This window comes from Fringilla coelebs (genome assembly GCF_963513975.1).
Source record: "Fringilla coelebs genome assembly, chromosome: 3".
Taxonomy (NCBI): domain Eukaryota; kingdom Metazoa; phylum Chordata; class Aves; order Passeriformes; family Fringillidae; genus Fringilla; species Fringilla coelebs.
Genome location: NC_140030.1, coordinates 21,342,446 through 21,367,998, shown reverse-complemented (window position 1 = coordinate 21,367,998; position 25,553 = coordinate 21,342,446). Strand labels below are relative to the sequence as shown.

At 36.6% G+C, this 25,553-nt stretch overlaps 1 protein-coding gene across 2 annotated transcripts in view; it reads right to left on the bottom strand.

Moving 5' to 3' along the window:
- Positions 1-1,143: 1,143 nt before the first annotated feature.
- The window catches only part of ARHGEF10 (Rho guanine nucleotide exchange factor 10), a 108,560-nt gene continuing 84,150 nt past the window's right edge, over positions 1,144-25,553 (bottom strand). For both annotated transcript variants that reach the window (XM_084202516.1, XM_084202517.1), the window contains 4 exons: positions 19,464-19,606; positions 13,506-13,680; positions 6,920-7,042; positions 1,144-4,981 (listed from right to left, as the gene is read on the bottom strand). In XM_084202516.1, the coding sequence (XP_084058642.1) occupies positions 4,467-4,981; positions 6,920-7,042; positions 13,506-13,680; positions 19,464-19,606 (956 nt within the window). In that variant the 3' untranslated portion in view covers positions 1,144-4,466. The remainder of the gene's footprint in view (positions 4,982-6,919; positions 7,043-13,505; positions 13,681-19,463; positions 19,607-25,553) is intronic.

Sequence of the window (25,553 nt, the reverse complement as noted above, 5' to 3'; positions counted from 1 at the left end):
AGCTACAGATACTAATCTGCCTTCTTAACAGGACTATTATTATATGAAGTATTATTACTATGAAGCTATGTAAAGCAATCTAAAAATACTGTTATCAGCTCCATGGTATACTCATTGCAATACAGACTAGCTCATGCAGAACCCTCCATTACAGCTGCACCTTTCAAATGACTGATATTCACCTGCAAATGCATTTTATAAAAACCAATTTGTCTATATGCAGTTAGAAAATTAAATAGGACAGAAGAGAGAGGAACAATGAAGTTTAGGCACTGAACCACAGTTCAGGAAACCCTTCCCAATATTCAGGCCTCTCTCAAAGAGGCAGTAAGCAATTTTAGCCCTCAGATTGTCACCATAAATAATGAACTGCAAATTCCCATTAGGACAGAATCTGTCTCCAGATGTGCACAGGTATCCTGCACTCATATGATTTGGTGTTTTTCAGAACCATGTATTAAAGAGATGTGGTATACAGCCAGGAGCAAAAAGGCAGACTTTCCTAGCAACCAAAGAATTCTCAGTAAATCCTCTTGTTTGTTTATTCTAGCACAGGTACACTTGAAAAGGCTATTGCTGAGCCTGATAAATACAAGTCTCTGTATTTAAACATACTCGTGGGATTATGTATGCATCCTTTAGGGCAGATTAATGAGAAAGAATTGCCTGTTAGCAACTGAAAATTAATTTCCTCTCTTAAAGCCTTGGCTCTGCAATACTCATTTTCAAAATTAATGCTTCTCATTTTTATGCAGCATGCATGCTGCCCAAGTGCTGATGCTTACTCCACACAGCATAGTAGAAATTCTACTGTTTAGACACTATTTGGGTCCATTGATACAGTAATCAAACCTTATAATAAATGACAGCATAATTTTCAGAAACTGCATTTGCTGGCGTTTAAATTGTAGAAATATAAAACTTTTTAAAAAATCATCTTTGTCATCCTAACCACATATCCTTTTTTCTCTTGCATGACTCCATTAATATATATATTATTCATTAACACATGACCCAAATTCTTACCTTCTAGTTAAAATGACAACCCAAGATGTTCTTCTGAAGTTAATTTTTACCATATTTTTTATTCAATATTTTTCTCAATTTATACTTTGAACATAAATACACAAGTTTTATGGCTCATGTTACAAAAGACACTACTATGTGTTAGAAAACATGTATAGAATATATTGTAGTGGTTACATTTGCTCCCCTTTTTTCCTATTATTTTCATAACTTCTGTTAATCTGGAAAAGCAGTATCAGAAAGCAAAATCCAACCTCCGAGCAGCACAGTCTACAACAGCTGTAAGGACTATTTGTCAGCTGTAAGAGAAACTTTGGTTCCTGCCTGATTTTATAGTAAGGTAATACCAGAAAGTTGCATGTCAAAAAGGAACATTGCCCCTTTTGCTCAGTTAGTTACTAAAATCTAGTTTATGACAATATGTATTTTTATAGACAGACATATAGCTTCTCCTTTGCTTTACAGCTTAGAAAGATAAATAGATAGGTATTTTCAAAATAGGGGAATTGAATGAGGGACCCATTCTTTTCTTACAGAAGTCACTGGGAAAACTCCAACGTACTTTGAGAAGAGCAGATTTGTACTTTGTTCTATTGATAGAACTGAAGAAAATTACATTTCAACCGACATGATAAATGTCTCTTTACAACTCTCAGGATACTCTAGAGGATCCTGTAATGCACGGATTTCCAGTTGAGTGTGTGGTGGACTCTACTTACTGCTCCTCGTGATCAAGATCCATCAGGGAGTAGATGTGATTCTCCAGTCCTGAAGGCAGGGATGTGGAATACCATGCCCAAGGAGCATGTGAAATAAAACCTGTGGTCTTTTTGCTGCACCGTAGCCAAGGGATACTAGATTATATATGCTTTATACACAGAGGAATCTCTTAACTTGCTTTTCAGCATACATACATAAAACTGTACAATGTAGTACTTCCACACAGTGGGCAAAGAGCAGCTCCCAGGGCCATAGCTATGGAAGAGTATAGAAAATGAAACTGGCCTTGGTCTCTCAAGCCAGGGGAGCCTAAGCCGTAGGTCAGGGAGGAGAAGAACAAAAGTTTGGGAAAATGTTGCCAGCTGCCTGGCTTAGAGGCACTCTGCTTTTTTCCTTTTTTTCTTTTTCCCTACCAGGACTCAAGCCAACACCAAGCCTATGCCAATACTGACAATACCCAACTGAAGTTGCAAGACACATAGCAAAAGACATGGAAGAAAAGCACAAAACAGTAATGAAGATCTTAAGTCTAAAATCCCATCTATAACAAGTATCCTTTGTGACTCATTGAAATCCATGCTATTATGGCTCAATGGAGGATGTGGGCAAAACCTCTGAAATCAGGATGCATACCTGATTCTGAAATGCCTATTTTGGTGCCACTTTGCAGGCAAAGACTGCCTTCACCAGCATTCCCTCTGTCCTCCTCACTGGTGTCAGGCATCAGGGAAGACCTGATGTTAGTCCAGTGCTCTGTCAAACTTGCTCAGCTTACACACTGATTTTGGGGTCACCTTGATAGATGTTTGCTTTTTAAAGCAGAAAAGACTGAAAATTTTAGGCGTACACAGATCTGTTGCAAAATTAAGAAAATAAATTTCAGCATTATTTTAAAAACCCCAACCCTACTACTGTATCCAACAAAAATATCTCAGTCTCTAGTACTGTTTGCCTTGAAATGGCACATGCTGGGAAACACTGCCGTTATGGTTGATAGTGATTTAAAGCAGGCAGGCTGAAACAAAACGTAGTGGAATCAAGGCTTTGAATTAGAAGTAGCAAAAACAATTTCAGGGCAAATCACCCTCTTACTGGGATAATAATGGTACCAAAGTAGCCAGAAGTTTTATTCGATTCTAGTCAATGCATACATCTGACAAATGTTCAACTTCAGATGGCATTTTACTGAAATGATGGACAGTATTAGAGTTCTTCACAAAACTGAAACTTAATCATTCTTATTTCTCTGTATTTCAGTCTACTGATGAGGGAAAAGAATGTCCCTAGCAACTCTATTCAACAAGTTACCTGCATTAAACAGATTTTGACTGAAGGATGTGTCTCGTCACCATTTCTGGCAATATCTTTATGAGCTGAAGCCTTTGTCTTGCATTTCACATGTGCAGAGATTAGTGCAACAGGCAATTTCAGTACAAATCCCAAATTCAAAGATTCCTTTGGAAATACATAAATTCATGAATAAAACATTGATCAGGTCCCTACTTAGAATTCATCCCTTTAACAGTACCAAAGTGACAACTTGCCCATCTGAGGGAATGAAGCTGTGCTCCCCACTTTCCCAATTCTCATTTACAGGGCTGTGCTTTGCTGAACCTGGGAGAAAAGAAGGTCTCACCACTCAGGTATGACCATATCTCTGCTGTTGCTGTTGCACTGTGACAGATGATGCAATGTGATAGATGCTTGCCTGGGGACACAGCACAACTCAGCTAATGTTGGACTTATAATGATTACCTGTACTTCCTATAGATATTCCTATATTAGTATATATATCTTCCCAATTAATGACTTAATTAATAACTTCATTATTAATTTACTGGATGTGCATGCCTTCTTAAAAAATGTTACAATCCACGTTTAGCTTTGATATTGAGTTGCAGAGGGAGGATGTTAGCAGTACTACAATGCACAGCTGTCCTGTATCTGTATTTTCTATTTGCCCACAGCCATCGCATCCTTGCAACTTTCTCTATAACAAAAACAAGTTGCATACACATCACACCTACCAAGAAAATTAATGTGCTTTTTGTACTGCAACATTCTAATAACACTGAGCATTAGGAATTAGTGTTTTAAAAAAAATCTATGTTCTATGTTGAAATAAACGAATACTGATTAATTAATTTAGCCAGTTTTGTTCCAACCAAACTCTGGTATGTGGAATGAAGTTTTAAGCTATTATAATTCTTGCCAAATTAATACTAGCTCACATTAGACTTATTATTTAAAAATATTTGTTAATTTGTTAAAATCTACTCTTCCATGCGATATGTCACTTTTGTGACACTTTTTCCTACTTTGGAAAAAGTAGGAACAACTGATTTACGCAAGCAGAAACCAGCAGGAGACATGGTATGTCTTCCTTGCCTTCCCTAAGTGCTATAGAACATAATTAAGATATTTATAAATGTGAGTATAAATAAGGTAAGAGATTCTAAAACCATTGTAAAGTCCCTAATATTCCTTTTTTTTTCAGAGTATCAAAGACAGCACCAATAGCTAAACATTTTCCAATACTCTACCACTGCAGAATGTTCTAAGTATGTGAAGACTGTCTTGCACCCTTAATCCTGTGATCCAAGCCTACTGAAATTGCTCCCAGGTGTATAAAGCCTATCTGCTTGGGTCCTAAGCTGGCATTAGCCACAAAAGGATATCACATTTTTTTAATAGCAAAAACAATCTTGGATTTAGTTCAGTTAGATATTTAATAGTGGGATTTGCCAGACCATCACTGAAGACACTAGTTCATCTTGTCGCTGCTGTTTGGTCTTCTTGTTCACTCTTCTGTGTCCTTGGCCACCAGAAATTACTAATACTGAACTTGCTTTCATTTTCTTAGATTTCTGTCTTTTACTTTTAAATGAGATATTTTGATCTTTCAGAAGCTCATAAATGTGACTGTCCTCTGGTCTGTGTTCTAGGGAACTTGATCCATGAGACAAAGTAAGGGATCCAGAAGATGATGACAAGTCACTTCTTTGTGCAATGGACCCTGCTGAATCCCCCAGCCAAACTGCAGTGTCCTGGGTGTTACTGAGGGAAGAGCCCGGCCGTTCACTGTGCAGAATGTTCTTTTGGTCATCGTCCTTAGGTTCTGAGCCAGGAGGGAGGCTGTTTCTCAATTTGTTTCTGTTCTTTTTGTTTATAGATGTAGCTGTTACAAGAAACTTGACTGGGCTATTGTGTGCATGGTATGACACCATTCCTCTTCCTGGAGCCAAAAGAAAAGACACAATTAAAGAACATTATTTCTCAGACCACAGTGTTCTACCATAATTAGTTCATGAAATTTGCTCAGAATAGCGTAACTATTAAAGCATTATTATATGCACCCAGTCTTTTGCCTTGTGTGGACACTATTTACAGAAAAAGAAAGTACAAAAATAATGTTCTAACACGAGTCTTTTAGGACTAATAAATCAGCTGAAATATGGCATATGAATTTTAGATGATGTACTTTTGTAGTCTGTTCTCACTATGGCATGAGCACAGAAATACTGCTGACTTTTTAGCTGGAATCAACACAAATGTAAAACTGTGTTTACTCCAGTCATCCCCACATACTTTGTGTGCCCCAAATCAATCCTGTTCTACCTCTGTACCTCTCCAGAACAGTATAAGAACATGGGTTTCATTGCAACAGACCCATCCACACTATAGAACAGGAACTAAAACTCATCCTTCTGGTTGTCTAGTTAACATTATAGATTCATAAGGAACTGACTGAACTATCATTTTTTCTTTTTTTTTTTTTTTTAATATTTAATCAGTGGGATATTGGTGGAACAAGGAAGATTTACACAGTGCAAATCATTAGAATATATGAAAAACAAATTGCACATGCCCAAATTGAGAAGCTGTAACATTATCAATAGATGTACCTTTTACAGCAAAAAAAAGGAGAAAAAAAATTAATTCTACCAAGTAAGCTAGCTACAATATTAAAAAGAGCTAGGCTAGCAAGGGGAAAGCCCACAAATCTTATAAATCACTACACTCATCCCTAACTCCCAAATGCATTTCACATTTTAAGGAAACAGATTCTGCTTTTACAGGAAGTACATTCATATAAAGATGAATTATCAGTATTGGAAACATAATGGGGAAAAGCCACAGTTTTTAAATTCAAAATACAGTTATCAAAGACTATAAAAACAGATCTCTAAATGTAATGTTACTAGGTCTGTGAAATCTCACAAATCTTGATCCCAGATAAATGCAAGAATATATGACATAAACCAAAATAATAAAAACAGAACCTAGAAGAATGAGAGATATTTTGAATCTGCAGCCATGCATATTCTTGTAATTGTATTTATTGTCACCTAAGATAGGTTCCAGATTTTTACAAAGCATTTATCCCGTGTCACACCAGATTATTGCTGCGTATTTTGCTGAACACAGAGGATTTAATTTTCATTTTGTGAAGTTACATAAGCTTTTTTTTCCCCCTGAAGGAAGCTGCAAACAGCTTGCCTCATAAAATCTGCCAGCTTCCCTCTGCAACACAGAAGCTTGAGCAGAATTTTAAATCCAAAACATTGGGGAAAACCCCTATTAAACACACTTTTAAAACCTTGCTTCTAATAGTAGCCTAAACATTTGTATAGTGATACAGCATCATTCGTGTGTTTGTATTTCAAATGGGGTAATATGAAAGTACATCTCTCCAGAATGCAAAAACCTTGATCACTGTTAAAAAAATGAAATATGTACTCTCATATATTCCAAGTCTCCAGTTTGGGGGAAAATGGAACACAACCAATTTATTCAAAAAATAATAAATTGTTATCACAGTTCGACGACATGCTCATTTTTAAGTATCTGTGTCTCTAAACTTAATGCATCTATTTTCCCTAAATCTGGAAATAAGACTGTCTGCATTCTCTTCTCATCCCCATATATTTGGCTGTACTCTGACAGGATTAATGCCTTTCTTTTAAAGAAAAACAGTTGTCCCCTCTCAAGCAACTGAGACAAAACTAGACAAGTATCTGGATAATATTGTAAAGCTCAGAAAGAACAAACATAATTTCATCACACAGCTCTAACTTTTATCTAAACAATACATATAATTTGGCAGGTTCGCTTAAGTTACTGGCAGAAGTGACATCTTCAGTACTTGATCTGTTTGAGAAATTTCACTCACCAGTTACTTTGGGAATCCCCTGCAAGCGTGGCACTGGTAAGGCTACTATGATACCCAGGTTTGTTCCAACCAGCAGTAAGCCATGGCACACCAGGAGGCTGGTCACAGAGACACGCTGCTGCCCTGTGGGGGTTAGCAAGTGCTCTGTTACTGAACAGTGATGACCTTTGCCTAGATCGAAGCAACTTCAGGCAAACACAATCAGCTGAACCATCTCAATTCAGCAAAGCACTCATTGCAAGGCAAATATTTTGTTGGATTATGGAATTACACTTTACATACATGACAATTTAAATATTATTGAACATCTGAAACATTCTGCCCTAAACCTCTGAACCACAGCATCCAAAGGTAGACCCAGACTGGCTCTACAAGCATGCTTTTATGAACAGGCTATGTTTGTATATTCCCAATAATAAAACAGAAAAGCATTTCACTTCACAATGCTCAGTAACATCCTATGCTCAAGATCAAGGCTGCTCATGATTATTTTTTTCTCCTAGTTTTTAATCTGTGAAACTCTATCAGACATGCTGCGTCCACCTGTCTAAGTTGGGGTCCCCACATACAAGAATGGCATTGACATATTGGAAGAAGTCCAACCAAGATGATCAGGGGACTGGAGATATTAAAGGAAGTGCTGTCTGCACCTACCTGATGGAAGGATGCATAGAAGACAGACAGACTCTGTCCACGTGTGCACAGTGAAATGATAAGACACAACATGCTCAAATTTAAAGCATGGGAAAATTTTATTCTACACAGGGAAAAGCTGCATCACCATAAAGGTCATCAAAAACTGCAGTGGGTTGCTCAGAGAGGAGGTGGGATCTCCATCCTATCCAGAAGTATTAAAAATTTGACTGGACAAGACCGTGAACAACCAGGTCTAATCAGGCCTTCTTCATGAAGGATGAACAAGACTGCCTCCAGAGTAAGTTCCAATCAAAATTACTCCATGGTTCTACGGTTTTTTACAATACTATTTACAGGATTGCTATTTTTTGAGTGAAAACAAAGTAATTTTTGCTTGCAATGCTGACTAAAAATATGTTTGATTCCATTTAAATGGGTTTTCAAAATCTCCTTGACAAGCTTCAGAAACAAAAACTATGATGTGCCCAAACTTTTGCCCAAGTTTATGGGGTGGAGCATTTAAACTCTGCTCGAAGCTCAAGGAGTTTCAGGTCCAAAACATACACATTCTTGGATTTATTATTAACTCAATATGTAAGAGAGCAGTCATTCCATCTTCATCATAGCTCTCAACTGTGAATCACTTCATCAGTAGGTCTAGAATTTGAATTCCATGTTTGATTTAACTTGAGCGAACCCTCATGTTCAACACTTTGGAGAAGGATCTTAATTATGGTGTTTCACAAATGAATGCATTTTCTATCTTGTCCCTTGAAGCTGAGCTAATTTACATCCAGGAATATATGAATTACAGACTCACTAGGAAAGCAGGGAAGGAGCAGCTTGACTGGAAAAGCACTTGACTGGAAAACAGGAGGCAGACCACAGTCCAAGTCTTTCCTCACAGAACTTTACAAAACCAAATATTAACGCAGTAATGGTGTGTTTTAAGAAACTCACATAGGGTCAGATCTGGAATCCAAGGTCTGTCTATCTAAATGCACATCCTAAACCATCCTAAAGGCAAAATCATTACGTCATCCCAGTCAGGTGTAACAAGGACAAGTTTAAAAGGCTCCACCTACTTGTGCAGACCTTCAGAGACTACTCTGTTGAGTTCCATGAACTATACATGTTTATGCTGGTAGGATGCATCATCCCCCCTCAGCTAAATAAGCAAGGATAGTCTATGCTGTACACAAATTAAAAATATTTTGAATCTTTTTTGCCTTTTCAATGGATTTGTTGTTTAGTTGGGTTTGGTGTTGGGGATTTTTTTGTTTTAGCTTTTTTGAGATATTAATGGGATTAATTTAGTTTCCAAAACAAAGCACACAAAGGCACTTCTTCAGCACAAAAGAAGTTCCAAAATAATGCCCAAACACCTCTGTGTCCTGGAGTTTTCAAAAATCACTATTTGAATTCTGTGGTTTAGAGCTCAGGCTTGCATTTATTTATGACATGAGAGTCCTCTTCTACCACCTGTACCACAGCAACTGCAAACTAAGGTACAAGCTTAGCTTAGTTTAGAGCTTGTTTTACAAACTGCACAACTGAGTACAATTTTTAAACTTTTAATATTATCAAAAGCTCCAAGTGCACAGTTGCCTTTCAATTCCCTGCAGAAGCAAGATGCTCCTATTTTCAGAACTTTAATACTTTTTAAGCATTTAAAAGACAACATTATATTCATGATTTCATGCTCCATACCTGAAGCAACTTTTAGACAGTAATTTTTACCTGGCAAATATGTGTTACTGTTTCCATAGGTAAAAGCAGCAAATTATCAGCAAGCAACTTAGAATCTTAAAAACTGACCACAATCTAAAGCATGAAACAGCTACAGTGAGGTCCAAACAAAAATTTCTTGCTGAGAAATCTTGGAAAAGGAAATATCTGCATCTGAGAAGATACTTTAAATAACATAAAACAACTAAAAAAAATTTATAAATATAAATATATGTAAATATATAAACATAAATATAAATATATACATACACATATATACACACATGTTAAAAAATGCTAACTTAAAATATTAATTTATCTGGTTTGGAATCATATTTATCTTTGTTATTTTCTGACTTTTTGTTTTTATATATTTCAAATTCAGAGGGAAATAGTTAATCCAATTCCCCAGAATATATTATACAATACGCAGGCAAATTAACAAGTTAAGAAGGGAAAATGATAAACATATTCCAAACCCAATAAAATACTCATCTTTAAATAGAAACTTTTAGATCACACTGTCCCAATGAGGAAAAAACTGTTAAAAACTGTAAAATAATCTGACCAATATCTTGACTTTACAAGAACTGAAGCCAATAATTAAGTGTATGTTCTGCTCTATGTTCACCCTTCTCAGGTCTCCATTACAACAACCACCAGAGCTGGATAAATCCTCACAAATCTGGATTCAACCCCAATTAGGTGCAAGGACATTGCTCCATATCTTCTTACAAGGCCATTCTGCTCCTACAATGTAAAAAACCAGCCCAGTGTACAGATCTGCTGGGCTGACCTGAAGTTTTCTCATCTTTTTATCATTTCCCAACAGTAATCATAAAGCAACTGCATTTCATGCTCTGGCACCTGGCGGGATGGGGAAAAAAGCAAGCTGTAAAGTCTCATAGTAGAGTTGGTTTTTTGTAGAGAGGAAATGATACTTTTTTTCCTTTGCTTTTGCCATGTGTTTCCAGGAAACACACATGCCATTAGAGGACATATGGATATAAACAGAATATGGCAAGTTAAGCAGAAATAATCTCTTTGTTAAACAGGTAACCTGTCATCATCCATACGAGCAATGAAGTATCAAGGTCACAGTAATTACAGTAGTCTCTTTAAAAGGGCAAATTCTTGTAGAGCTGAGGGCAAAAACTTGTTTAAGGATGTTCTTTAATAAAATACTGACTGTGACTATGAAAAAACAAGTGGTCTGTTCGTGTACAGTATGATTATTTTTTGGTGTGAGCTCTGACAAAGGTCGGTGAAAAACTTTGTTGATTCTTCAGCTACAGATCACAAAATTTAAGCATAAACTTGCTCTACAAATGATGTGTCTTGCATTAGTGAAGTGTGAGTATTTGTCTTCAAATGTAACTAGATTTCTCTGCTGCTCAGTATGCCCTCTGTTAAGATAATAGAGCAGTGCTTGGGCTCCTTAAAAGCAATCCAGCTGTTCTGTGAATCCACAGTGAACTAGACAGTGAAATAAACAGCTAGCTGGATCTATAACAAAGATTATGTTCTTCCTCTCAACCATTCTCTTCCTTTCTCACATGGCATTTGGTCTTTTGTTCCAGAACACAATCTTGTTTACATTATTAAGAAATATTTTTGATTATATATGAAGTAAAGGTAGTGCAGACTGGTCTAGACTAAATGTCTATCCCACACCTCTCTCACCTCTGTGATCTTGGTTTCATTTCCAGTCCTGCATTCCTACACACAAACTTTCCACAGCTCCAGAAAGTGAGAGCCCTCCAATCTCCAAAACTCAGAAGTGGACTGCCACAGATTTAAAATTACCTCCAGCAGGTAAAAGAATCTACACAGTTTATATTACTAAACTTCACCAAATCATAAGGACAATTGCCTTCTGTGCCATTTTTACTCCCCTGTGATTCTGTCCTTTACAAGACAGGAAGCTGTGATATTTCAAACTGTCTTCTCCTAAGAACAAAATTGGGGAAATTTACTGCTATGAAAACTCATTATTAAGGTTATGAGACCCTCCTACTCTGCTTAGTTACTGTAGTTATCTTTTAAGTACTGTACTCACAGTAATCATTCCTAACATTGACAGTAATTTTTTCCTTTGCTTGTACAGTATAACAACAAAAAAACTTCATTAACTTAATGAAGCAACATTCCTCTTATTTATATTACTTTTAAGTGAAGACATCTCTAGGTAGCCTATTGAGCCAGTAATACATCTTGTTACTTCTAAAATCCAGGAAAAAGAAGCCCAGCTTCTTCAAAGTTATACAGAAATATTGCCTTTTTATATCTCTCTTCTTAAGACTCTTAGCAATATTTTTACACCAATTTCCTCTCTCATTTCAACACCACTTGAATTTTTACTTATCTGTTATTTCTGCATCTTAAGGAACTTCTGTTGAATTTCAGAAAGCTAACAGAGCTGTTTACTTTAAAACTAATTGTCATAAAAATCTCTCATGAAGGCAAATACATATATTGTAAATAAACAGCTATTTCACCATGTTGTAATTCAGTTTCACTTTGTTGTTTTTTTTTGTCCTTTTTTATCTTAATATATATTATACAGAACTTGATTCTTTAGCTCCTTTTAATTCCAAAACTGCTGCTTTATTATGTAAACCTCCTACAACTCTGTCTTTAAGGTTTTGTTGTTGCAGCATTTTTGAGATCATATAAACAGGCCTGAGAGCTGCTGCTAAATAATTGAAATTCAGTTCATTTTTAGAAAGGAGTCTCCCTTTGAACATTTGCTATAATAATGTCCTACTCCCAAAATAGCCTTCCATTTCCATTCACTGGTGTTCTTTCTGTGAAGACACTGAGGAAAAAAAAAAAGGAACTAAAATGGGTAGGAATGACACCAAGGAGCTATAATTAGCTAAAACTCTTTTACAAAAATAATGGTATGTTATATCAGCAATTTTATTGCCATGGCAATGAACACAAAGCTAAATTTTTGAATATATTTATATGCAGAAAATATGTATAAGGGAGGTCTTACTTCCCTTTTTGCCCCTGCTATGAACAGCAGAACATACTAAAAGGTAATCTTTTTATCACTGATCTTGATTTCTTTGCACAATTCTGATGAATTCAATCCAATTATCTATTTAAGGGCAGATGATTTTCTGCTGTTCAGTGCTGGAGCTATGGTCAAACACCACATGTAAAAAGCACCCTGTCTAGAACATGGCAAACAGACAAAATTTATAATGGAGTTTTATTGCAAAGCTAATGTCATCTGAAAGAAAACATTGTAAGAAGAAAACACTGAAAAAGTGAAACATTTTTGATGCAAGATTTATACCTAACTTCTGTGAGAATATAAATATAATCTCTGTGTGGGAAGAACTAGCTTCAACTAGAAAAACTAAGCAATAGATCTGGCACACACATTGCCCATAAAAACTGCAGAACCTTGGTCTATTCCAGTCTACAAACAGGGAGAGGCAGAAAGAATGGTTGTCCACTCGTGGACACCTCATGCTCAGCCATGCCAGTACCACTTTTCTGCCTCTCTCCTCCCAGCACAGCCCCAGCTCCCACCTGATGTGCTTGCTGATGCTGAGATCCTTGTCATCCACTTGCTAAACTGATACAAGACATTTCAACTGCTTATTGAACAGCTTCAACAAGCAGTCTTAAAACTGTTTTAAAACACGTGAAGAGTTTCAATTTTTAAAATTTTATCCTAACAACCACAGGTTAGATTTAAAACTAATCATTTAATTCACTAAATTAGAGCTCAGGTCAGCAAAACACTGAACACACTCTGAAATGGCAGCATGTGAGTGATTCAGCTGAGTTTCCTGGATGTACTGATACAACTAAAATTAAACAAGTGTTTTTTTGGTTGAGATCCTAGGCAAAATGATTCCATCATGTACTAGATTCTAAGGTTCCAAAAGTAAATGCTAATCTCTGCATAGTAAACACAATTTCATGACAGATTACATTGTCCAACTGTTTCGCAGTCACACAAAAAAATATGACCAAACAGAAGAATCCACCTGCTTATCTCAACCAGCTGTTACTCAACCAGCCCACTGCACACATTGTTCACCTGGGCAGCAGATGGACTATGGCTTACTAAAGTAAATAGTCAGGAGACACTTACCACACTCAAAGTCTGAGATGAACCTTCTGATTCTGGCCTAACCTACAGCACTGAAGAAGAACAGTGATAAAACAAAAATGTTACCATATGATGCAATTCAGCTACCTGGCAACATATTGTGAACAGGTGTGGCAATGTTAACATCCTGGAGGTGTTTCAGTGTCTCCGTGTGGAACAGCCGAAGGGTAGATCCAGATGTGAAGGCAATCCAGACTCCCACTCCAGCCACAGCCATGTGAGAGATTACCATCCCTTCCTCTTGATGGGCTTCAAAGTGGTTCTGCAAGAAAAACAAAGGCTCTGTGGGGAGATGCAAGTCAAGCATATCACCCAACCATTCTTACCAGCTTTCAGTGTGAACACTGTATCTTCATCCTCTTTGACAAGGACAAAGCGTCCTCTGCCTTGCTCAGGATGATAGCTGCGTGTGATGTGTTAATTTCCCTGGGACTTTTTTTGGAAATATATCATAATTAGTATAGAAGGATTCTCAGCTCTTGAGCTAGGGTTCCACCTAACAACAGATTAACTCAGATTTTCTATTTTTTAAAAATATTGCATGATAGGGGCTGGCAAGCCCAAAACAGCTCGGACTTAAAAGGATTTCATATTTCTTTATTTATACTCCTTTGGGAAACCACAGCTGTACTTTCATCTACAGCAAAAATTCTATTTCAACAATAAAAAAATACTTTTCTTTTGTTCTGCTGGGGATCTTTTCATAACAAGAAGAATGTAATAAAAAGTTATATTTAGAAAGTAGAATGTTTAAGAATACAAACACACAATTTGCTCAGTTACACACATAACAATGTCACCCTTAATATTGCAGTTTGGTTTTTGATGTTTGAATTTCACAAGTATTAGCTATATTGTTTTCCTGTCCTTCAAAGAATTGATGCTTCTCATTATAAAAGCCAAAATCCTCTTTCTAAATATAAGTAACATAACACTTTGAAGATAGACCTTTTTCCTTGATCTAGAGCCAGTTACAACCTGGCTCCAGGAAGGCAGAAATCTCTCTCTCTCTATGTCTCTATTAACATGTGAGATAAAGCTGCACTAAAGTTTCTTAATCATTAACAAGAAGGAGGGATTGTTTTCTCCCCAGTTTTGTCTTGTAAGAAGACTGCTTCTGAAGTTGAACACAGTCTTTTATTGTTGTGCCAGCTATTATCAGAGAGCCAGTCTGATAAACACAAAACTTACTCAGCTAAATAAATGACAAACTGTTCCTTGGAAAAAAATCTCTCACTGAGGGGTATGGCAGTAATAAGTGATCTAATATTCACTTCACCTATTATATATTCTTTATTACATTTACAGATAAAATGCAGAAGTACCTCCTCCTTCCTTGTGAAATACATTTAAGTTTTCCAGGTGTTACAATTAAGCTACATCTTGGCTTTTTTTTTTTCATTAAAATCAAAATATAATAAGGTTATAGATATATTGTTGAAATTTTCCATCAAAATTCAACTAACAGGCTAAGATCAGAGACAAAGAATAAAAATTTAGGATTTCCACAAATAAAAACTTTTGGTATTATGTTTACTAATCACCTAATTTTTTTTTAATATACTTTGCTACTGCATAAACTACTATTTTCACTGAAAATTTTGCTGTTTAAAGAGGATGGGAATTATCTTTTGTGTTTTTCATTTGTTAACATTATTCTCCAAATGTTCAGTTTTAGTAAATGAACAGAATTGTCTCTTCAGCTGTCAGGCAGTGGTTCAGTTTTTGAGTGTTACTGTATTACCTTTTGATTCTTTGAATAATAACACTGCAGAATGTAAGGTAAGCAACTCTGGCAGACACATTTATATTCACTGTTTTCCTCAAGTAACCAGTATTCATTCATTACCAAATTATATACACAATTTGAAAATCATAAGATTTATTCAACAGAAGAATTTATCCATAAAAAACATCTTTCAAAGTCAGAAACAGCCCTTATAACTAGATTTGCTGACATTCTCATCATGCATGTTCCATTGAAAAAAAAGATTCTAAACTATTTACTTTGTTTATACACTCATACATTTCTACACTGGTGACTAATTGGTTTTTGATGACTTCTAGGGGATAGACCCACAGCTGCTGAAGCAAACCTGACCAGCAACTTGCACTCTTTGAAATTAGAAAAAAAATGAAGAAGATTGTAAAAAAATAATTTTCTCTGGAGGGATCCAACCACAGCTGACAAGTATGTTGGTGCCACTGAAAACAACTTGCACATGCATTCTTGTCACATTCCATTTTTACTGGCCAACTCATTATACTCCCACTAAGTCTGTCCTGCCATTTGTACAGCTGGCTGCTGGAACACACAGACCCACTTGAAGTAAAACTGTATACTGCAAACACAACAAGACCTGTAAGAAGAACTGTTCTTCTCATTGAAAGGGTCCTCTAACAAGGAACAAGAACATACCCCAAAACTGCACCTTCTTATGCATAAATTTTTGCATAAAGGATAGCTTTGACATCTGCTTCAATTACACATCTATCTGAAAACCTGTGAGCTGGTCTTTTACTTCTAATTTTCTTTTCTTTTTATAACAAATACAGATACAAAGGAAAAAAAGATGTCTTATTCCTTTTGTTACCAAAAGAATGGAATAAATTTTCTTTTTCTCTTCTAGTTTTCATACCTACATTCCTCCTGCCTGCCTTTTCCCCCTCAGGCTCTCCCATTCTGACTGCAGCAGCACAGGAGCTGCAGAAGGCACCGTGGATGCCACAGCCCAATGCAGCTCACCAGTGTTCCAGCAGTGTGGGACACAGCAGAGCCCTTCTTTTGAGGGGGTGCTCACTTACACCAAACTGCTGTACCAAGAGATGAACCACGATTTCTCCAGCTCCAGGTGAAGAGAATAATGGGTGCCATTACCTTCAACATCCAACAAATGTCTTTCACTGCTTTAAAGTTACAACACACATTCATGTATTTTTGTTTACTCAGCTGAACATTTCAGTGTAACCCCTGTATAGATAGCAAAGTTTTAAAAACAAGACAAAACAGACTAGGATGGAATCACTCAACCAGTGACTTTGTTCTATTAAATCATCTGGCACTTTTTGAAGTTTTGAAACAAGCACAAACTACCTTCGTAGAGTACAAGGAGCTCCAGGCACAGAGACCATTATTGGATGTAGGTCTGTACCCAACAGCAATACAACTGTCAAAACTAAGTGACAAATTTCTTCTTCACAGAAAGAGGATCAGAGTATGTAATTAATATATAACAGCAATTGATGCATTTCTTATGGGTGCCCTGCCAAGAACCTTGAGGCATTGCGCCAGTTTGGGGCATTGTGCCAATAAAAGACATTACCTAAAACATTCTATTACAATAACATATTATTAGAACAAGTGAATTGAGAGTCTTCCCCATATCAGAGGGGGAAGAAAAGCAGAAATGAGTAACATCCAAATCAAATACACACAATGCCAAACCTGCTCATTTACTTACAATTATTTAAGAAAGAAAAAAATCTTAAAAATCTTAGCAGAGCAAAGAGGCATGGAATGAGATTGTCTTCAAGGATAATGTACTTAGCACTTAGCAAATGCACAGAGTTAAATATGAGATACCTGTGAAGCAAAGAGTGCCTCACAAGGACAAGTTTAAAAAACAGACCTGAATATGCTCATGGATTTGCACAAACATGGCCTTAAAATCTTGCCAGATGCCTTTACAGACAACGTACATGATGCAGAGCACATAGTACGCATGCAAGACAGTAGCAATGAAGTAGCAAGCAGCTGCATTGCAGTGTACATGGAGCAGCTCCACATTAAGAATATGGGAGATATAAAGGAGTTCAGTAAAGAGGGAAGAGTAACAGTTGAGCCCTGTGCAACACTTGGATTCCTGCTGACAGAGTGAAGATCACGTTTATGCAAAAGACCTTGAGTCAAATCATTACAGCTAACTTTCAACAAGAGAGAGCACAGAGAGAGAACAAACATTTCCTTGCTCCTGCTTCTACTCACAGCAAGATTCTGCTCTTCACACACAGTAAGGAACAGGCAGCTCAGAGGTTAAAATATTTGATATAGTCAGAGTTTAAATTGCCTCATATATTGTATAATATCGAAACAGTATTGCCAGTCAACTTGGAAAGGACAACACAGCAGATCACTTTTGGAAACATAAAACTAGGAAGTTATCAAAACAAGCCAGGTCACTAAGTAGGCAGCAACACTGAAAACATTAGTGACCTGCTTAGTCTGGTGAGAGGATGAGAAAAAGATCAGTATGTCTTAATATCCATAAAGAAGCAACAGAAAATCATCGCTAATTCACAGTTCTCTGAGGAAGACGGCACACTATGCCATGGATATTTGTGTGAAATTAAAAAGATGATCCTCAGCCAGACATACAGATAATCATCATGTTCTTGAACAAAATTATTTATATTGAAAAAACATTACTCAACCCATATGCACCATTTCTTGTATGTTGCTCGCTGCAGCACTTATTGTGTGTGCAATAGACCTATAATAACCTGAGCTCTGAATACAACAGATGGCTTAGTTGAGAAATGAGAAGAAACCTCCTGTGATGCTTTTGTAGGAAAATCTGTAGTAACAGCTGAAAAATGAAACTGCCATGTCTGAGAGATATTGGTAGAGTACTTGTTATTTTATGTCTCCAAACTTCTGTTTTCAACACTGCAGTCCATGACATTTTAGTGTATTATGACAGAGTAAGCTTTAAATATTCTTTAATCCTCAAAGTTTGTTTAATTCGGGGTTTGTTCTTCTCTGCCAAAACAGCCCAGCATAGCCCAAACTGCAGCCATACCACCAGACTTAGGGAGAGCTGTGTTACAGAATTAGGCCAGACTTGCCAAACCTATTTACAGAGATCTGGCTGTACATATCCAGCCTCACACAGGAACAACCTGGCTGTGATTTCTTACTGTTTTCCTAGTGAGAATCTGAGAGATTTTACTAAAGTCTGTAGAATAGCAACAATGTGTCCCAGAGGCTGTGAAAAGTCCATTTCAAGCACCTATCCAAATCACTCATCCAAAATCCTTCCCTAATCATACCATTCAAACTTCCAACAAAACAAGCTTTGAAGAAAAGCAAAGTAGGAGAATATACAATCCAAGCATCTTATTAGATGAAACAAACCTCTCAGAAAACACAGAAAAAGACAGAGGAAATCAGGATGTTAGCTATTTCCCTGCAAACCCATGACAGTGACTCACAGAATCAATTGTACCAAACAGACAATTGTTGGGAGACAACACGACCATCAAAGAAAAAAAATGCAGCAACAAAGCACACAAAGAAGGAGGCTGTGAGCTCATCATGACTCCTGTTTGAAAAAACTTAATGGCTGTAAACATCATGCAATTCAGTGACACTGTTGTAGGCTGAAGGAGAGGTTGAACTCCTGATGCTTCATCAGCTCTTAACTTTGCACTACTAAGATGTTCTTTTGGTGAAAGCTGTAATTTTGACAGAAATAAGGGCTTAACATTTTCTGGAAAATGTGGTCATAAATGTGAGTTTGAACCCTTAAGACTCTTCTCTCATTCTGAAAAAGATGGCTTTTGTGTGACTATTCATCAGAAACTGCTCTTATGCAAATAAAATTTTTGTAGGCCACCGAGAAACAAAACTCTGAAAAAATATGTTATGAAATTATCTCAAGGTACAAGTAGCATGTAACTATATAGAGGCAGTCTCTTAGTTAAACCTTCTTCTGTAATTAACATAAAATGTGCCTATAGGTACCCAGTTCTCTGCTGCCTTACCACAGATTTAATTTTTAAGAAAATCTCTTGCCCCAAATACTCTATCATTTCCAAGCACCTTAGGGAAACCAGTGGGTAAATGGCAGCAAGGTCTGATGAGACATCAGCAGGGAACACAACAGCAGAATTACAAACTAAGGGAGTGAGACTTAAAAGAACTGAGACCACATTCAATAAAAACTTCCTGAATCATGATGCTTCTTAAACACATTTTCATCTTTAAAATTTCACCACTTATACCCTGAAGCACAATAGGTGAGCAATGCTTTTAAAAGTGTTTACCTCTATGGAATGCATCACAGTGCTGATTATAAAAATTTGTCCACCGCATGCAGCCCAAATGGTCTCCTCCATCACAAGCAGACTTCTAACAGGCAGAACACCCAATTTAACTATCTTCTGAGGTTCTGTGTTCCACGTCCCATCTTCAATAAAAAAAGAAGAAAGGTTATACACAACCAAATGGTGATCTTTGCTTTAAAACAGTTCTGAAAAGTCCACCGCTTGAATTTCTGCAAGTTGCCACTTCAAGCTACACTGTGATTTGTGTATGATTTCTTTTAGCTTCCAGGGTAAATTTGCAAGGCTAAAACAACATTAAGGAGAAAACCCAAACCTAAGTATTCACATAATTGTCAGCAGAGTAAATTTTATCCAGATTAAATGATAATTCAGGAATAACACAATGCTGTTCTGATACAACTGCTTTCCTTTCCAGAGAAAATACAGTCAGAAACCCATGGCTGACATAATTGCCTCCAACCCAGGAGGAGCTTACAGCCAACTTATTTCAAGATGAATCAATTTCTAACTAGGACAGAATCATCCTTCATGTGCAAAATCATCAGGAAGATTTTTACTGTAGGCTGTAATGAGTGCAGTTCACTCTCTAAGAGCATTTTGATGGAATGGACCTTCCTACTACCAGATGCTTCAATTAAGATGGAAAAAAGACCAAAAAAAAAGAAGAAATTAAAACTTGGTCTTGTGCCATACCTTCACTTTTCTTACTTTTTCCTCTAATTATAAAACCCACAGTGTTTTCTTTGGATTGCATTTAGCAGATCTAAATTAAATTATGCATGTGCATGTGGCACAATCAGTTATTCAGAGAGGCTCTGGTAAGAACTGCATGCTTCCACCCACTGCTATGGTCACTCTCAATTGCCATCTCTTTGAAACAGGGACCAGGAGATTACTTATCCCCAAATTCAAGAACCAGCAACATAGGCTTCTTGAAACAATTGTGGCTTTCTCTTTTATACATACAAATTGACATGTTAAGTGCATCAATAATAACTTTAATGTTTTCATATTAGTTTATATATTGTAAGTGCTCACAGAATATAGTCTCAAAGATGACATTTATATACATTATGATTTATTAAGAATATAAAAATCTGTTAAAAGTAACTGGGTTTTACCCTGAGATAAAATATTTCAAAAAGCACAATTTCTTCATTGAAAAGTCTTTTTCCTGCACAAGCTGCAGAAAAGTTGTTTACTTTTCTAGTTTCAACTGGTTTCAACTCAGTAACCACTTAAATTTTGATTGATGAGACTAAAGTAAACACATCTTTAGTCAAGCACTTCAGAACAGTTTTTTTCTTTTCCCTCCTGAAAACAAGTGCATCTTCTATTATTTGCTTAGGGAACGGGGGCACAAAATTTCCTGCTTCACCAATCACAACAGCAACAACAATAATGAGAAGCCTCAGTTCTGGAGTAATTCTCAAAATTTCTGTCATCTCTGAGATACAACCTTCGCTGAGTCATTCTCAGGATGTGGCTCTCTTCTGAAAGCATCTTTGTAAAAGTGACATTTAGTTTCAGGCTGTCAAAATAATTTTCATTTCTTCAGTTTGCATTGAGAAGAGTGCTTCCAGTTATTAGCCTGCAAACTCTCCCAGTAATGTCAGAGTCACTCTGTGTTCTCTATGACTCATATGTACTATTAGTAATAAACAAACTTCTGGAAAAGTTTCCATTCTTTAGCAACCACATTACCCCCAAATTCAATTCTTAACTTCAGGCTGCCCATACTCTATGATTGCTGCAAGCACTGCAGGCAGTGCAGAGCCTTCAGAGAGTGCAGCTGCACACGTGTGTGTCACAATTTTCATTGTGCAAGGGATGCTGACCGCAGAAGTTTAACAACAATCTGTACAGAGCACCATTCCTAGGGATAAACCCAGCATAATTCTGCTACATTCTTTCTGTCTTTTCTGAAGGATAAAGACTATGAGTTTGGGCAAGGAGCAGACATGCTGAGCAAAAAGCTGTCTTTTCTAGTTATATTTTCACACAGAAAAAGACCCATTATTATAAAACAAAATTTCGCAGAACTTGACAAGCCTTTCTCTTAAATACATTCAAGGCATATTTTAATTTATATATAAAGCATAGCTGATACTGAAACAACAAGAAAATAAGTATTTTCAGGACCTCAACTGTGGACTCATTTACATTTTGCTTAAATTAAATTTCTTTTTTTCTTAAATCTGGACCTTTATGCCCTGAAGTTCCATGTAACTCCTCAGAGGACTAAGCATTAAGCCTTATTAATAATTTCTATCAATGTAAGATGGTGCTTTCAATACTATCAATGTTATAAATACCATCTGAGTAATGAATATCTGATTCAACATATATGCCTAAAAAACTCAGTTCTCACAAAACCATTTCTGTTGGGGTGTGTGTTAACACAGTACTTGTCAATCCAATTTAAGAGTTCCATAGGATTGGACATACAAAGAAGATGAGATAGAGGCCTCATGTCTTTTGTGTTACCACAATTTCTTGAAAAAAAATGCCTGAAATCCCACTTGATATATCAGTCCAGGAAAGATCCAAAGCTATCACTCTACCCTATGACCCTAGTCATGTGATAAGGCTATTCTCTGGTGCTTTTTTATTTCCTCCTGCAAACACTGATGTCTTCTAGATCAGAAAGCATCTGAGACAGATGAGGGGAAAAAAGGGTAGGGGGACACTCTCTGGTCTAGTAATTAGAACAGTACTCAAAGGATGTGTCAGCTGTGTTCTGGATCCTGCCTCAGTGAATGATTCATTAATTATACAAAGTGGAATGGCACCAGGAGGACAAATTATGCCCTGTGCATCTCCTTTCATTTTGTGGCAGCCAGAGAAATCTCTTGAGAGTGGAAAGCATGGGTAAAAATCCACTCAAGCAAGGCAAGGGATTAAGCCTGATTATCCAACATGCTTCTGTAAATGCTTTAACCACAGGCTGCTGGCTAAAAGCAAGATCGTGACTTCATTTTGCTGACCAAGAATTTTATCACCCATCTCCAAAAGCACTTATCAAGTCTGTGTGTAGCTCACAAGTGGTTTAACACTTAACAAAATTACACTTTGAAGAAAACATAATACTCTTCTTGCCTCTCTCTCCAGACCTCAGCAGACCCTGTTCAATACCTGCCTGCACAGACTTCATGCTTGACACTGGCTATTTCATGTTATCTGTCTGATCCCATATCCATTGCTTCTAAAATCTAAGGGAAAAGAAGCGTTATCTCTGTCTGACTTGTGCAAACACCTGCAGACTCAAGACATGCTTATGTGAATAGTTTCAACAACTGGCACTATCCAGGTATTTAAAATTAGTCACAGCACTTGCAAAAGAGATAAGGAATAGCTTCATTTGATGCTATAAAATCCTTTGCTAGTTACTGATTAAAATAGGTTTAATTTTTCCTGGCAAAAGAGAAAATAAGCAAGATAGAGAAACCAAGATAAAACTTTTGCCAAGAGAATCTCCAGGCATGTCTCATGAGGATATGAATTGCAGGTTCAGCTGTTTGAAGGAAAGAGATGTGTCTACAAAATTTCAGAACGGGTTCAAAGATAGAAATGAATCCAGGGGCTTCTGGAAATTAGATGTTATATATTTATGTTGTATATAAGATGTCTGATATTTGCATATTAGATAAGTATTTTAACAAAATAGAAGACAGATTTTATACTAATAGATAGGTGTTATGTCACTGTGTTATGCCACTATTTTTAATACTCTTTGTAACTTCTGTTTCTCCAGAAGTTACATGCCATAGTTTATACTCCAGTGTTGAACAGTATCTTGCAATGCATATATCAGGCAGTTTAGCTGCATCAAAATAAGGTCTCTCATGCTCATAATATATTTCTAAGACTTTAATGTAAAAGGACATTATTTCCATTAGTGTATTTTGTTATTAGTTTTGTGATTTTTTATGAATTTGAAAAATGAGTTATCTTCCTATCTTTAAATTTGAGTGAAGAGAAGTTTTAAAACAATGTCCATTTTATAGGAAAAGTTTTAAAACATTGTTCATTTTATCCTTCTGTGTTTGTTCCCACAAAACCCAATGAAGGAAGCAAAATTATTTCACAATAATTTATAAGAATAGGCTTCCTATTATTAATTTATAAATATTTTCAATATTTAGTACTTTTAAAAACTATAATTAGTTGGTGCACTCAGGTCTTCATATGAGATAACCTATTAACATACAGTTTATTTCCTCAGAAAGTCTTTTCAAAGTTTGCAGTAGTCCTGCCTTCCTTTATGCTTTCAGTCAAGCTGAGCCGAGCAAGCGTTTTTGTTGACAGCTTCCTCTCTTGCTTAGCAGCACTATTGATGCTTTCAACAGAGCTGCCAACACAGCCCTGGGAACAGCAGGTCTTGGTTCATTAGTGCAGTGGAGCACAAAGATTTTTTCCATCACATGGTACATAACCCAGCACTGTGGAGGAGTAAAATGGTACCTACAGAAGTCAAAAGTTTAGCACATTCCTTATCACTTGAAAATACGATGAGACACTCGGGTCTGCTCTTCTAAACAATGTGTAACTAGGAATGTCCTACACTGTGCATGCATACTCATTTTTTCTCCCACATGCATCAAATTCTTCAAGCCAAATAGCTGACAGAGCTCTTCCTACAGTTATACAGGGGGTGGTACTAAGGTCCTGGCATGAGATACACAAATAAGACTGAAAGCAATGTCAACATATTTCTGGTGATGAGTATTATGTGACACTACAAAGACAACAGTATTTTATCTTTGTTTCAGTATCACTGCTCTAGTCCTCTCCCTAACAGCTTAATACCACTGCTTATTTTTCACAGCAATACCTCTCACAATGTCTACTTCAAGTGGCAATCACATGCCAGAAATCCACTCTTCACACAAGATAGAGCAGAACATGGATCCACTCAAGCTCTGACTTTGACACCAGTATTTTACATTCCACATATTCTTCCTTTCCTCAATTTGTCAGAGGACACAAGGGTCTTACCAAATACCTCAAGGTACATCACCAGTCAACTGACTTGCTACTCCTTAACTTTTATAACTGCTTCCCTTACTCTTGTATTTCCTTTCAGTTTTTGTCATTTTCCTTGATATTAATCCTCTGAAAATGCTCCATTGATTAGTTTCACAAAGCCTCTTTGGGCAGGTAAGTAATCAAAACTTCTGACCAACTTCAGAGTTCCCTAAGTTCTTACCAGTGAAGTCTCTTCTGTTCTGTGCATGGCCAAAATTGCCTCAGCTCTTATTTCACCAGACCAAACTCTTACTGAACTACTGAAATATTAATTCTTCTACTTTCTGCCACAATAATTCAGAGTTTTTATTTTCTTTTTCCTGTTTCACTTCTGTACTCTTTACATGACTTTATGAAAAGGAAATGTATATCAATGTCTAGGAGAAAGGAAGCTGGAACTGACTCCAGTATATCAGGAACAATACACCTATATTATATAAAGATTGTGATTTCCCTTTCCTAAGATACTTTTGTGAATGGAAGTCAAACACGCGCTGACCTTTTTTGCTATTACATCACTCAGAAAACACATCTGCTGGGCTGTCTGCAATCATCACAAAGGGGTTTTGTTATGTTTTTTTAAACAAAGACAATACAACACACTTTTCCCTTAACCTCTTCTAAGCATGCTTTGCATGGAAATATTAACTCAGCCCGAGGCAAACACTAAAGGCAGAATTTTTCAGACTGATAACCGTGCAAAAGAGAAATTTTGCAATCTGCACCACTCCCCTTCCTATACAGAACAGCATTTAATTCACTAGCTGTCTCACAGTTCCCAAAACAAATCTTCTCACACACATAATATAAAGGATTAGTGAGGATAATTATCAGGGGTACTGTTTTTACAATTAACGTATTAGCTGACCTGCACCCTAGTGTTCTGATATTTTCACAAATCACCATGTGAGCTCACATTTAAGAGCCAAGTAGATTTTATGGTATCAGCACCTCAAGACTTTGCTTTCAGTTTGTGTTCAAATATATTAAATTATGTATTTTTAAATACTTAAAAATTACATAAAATACTGAAAAGTACTT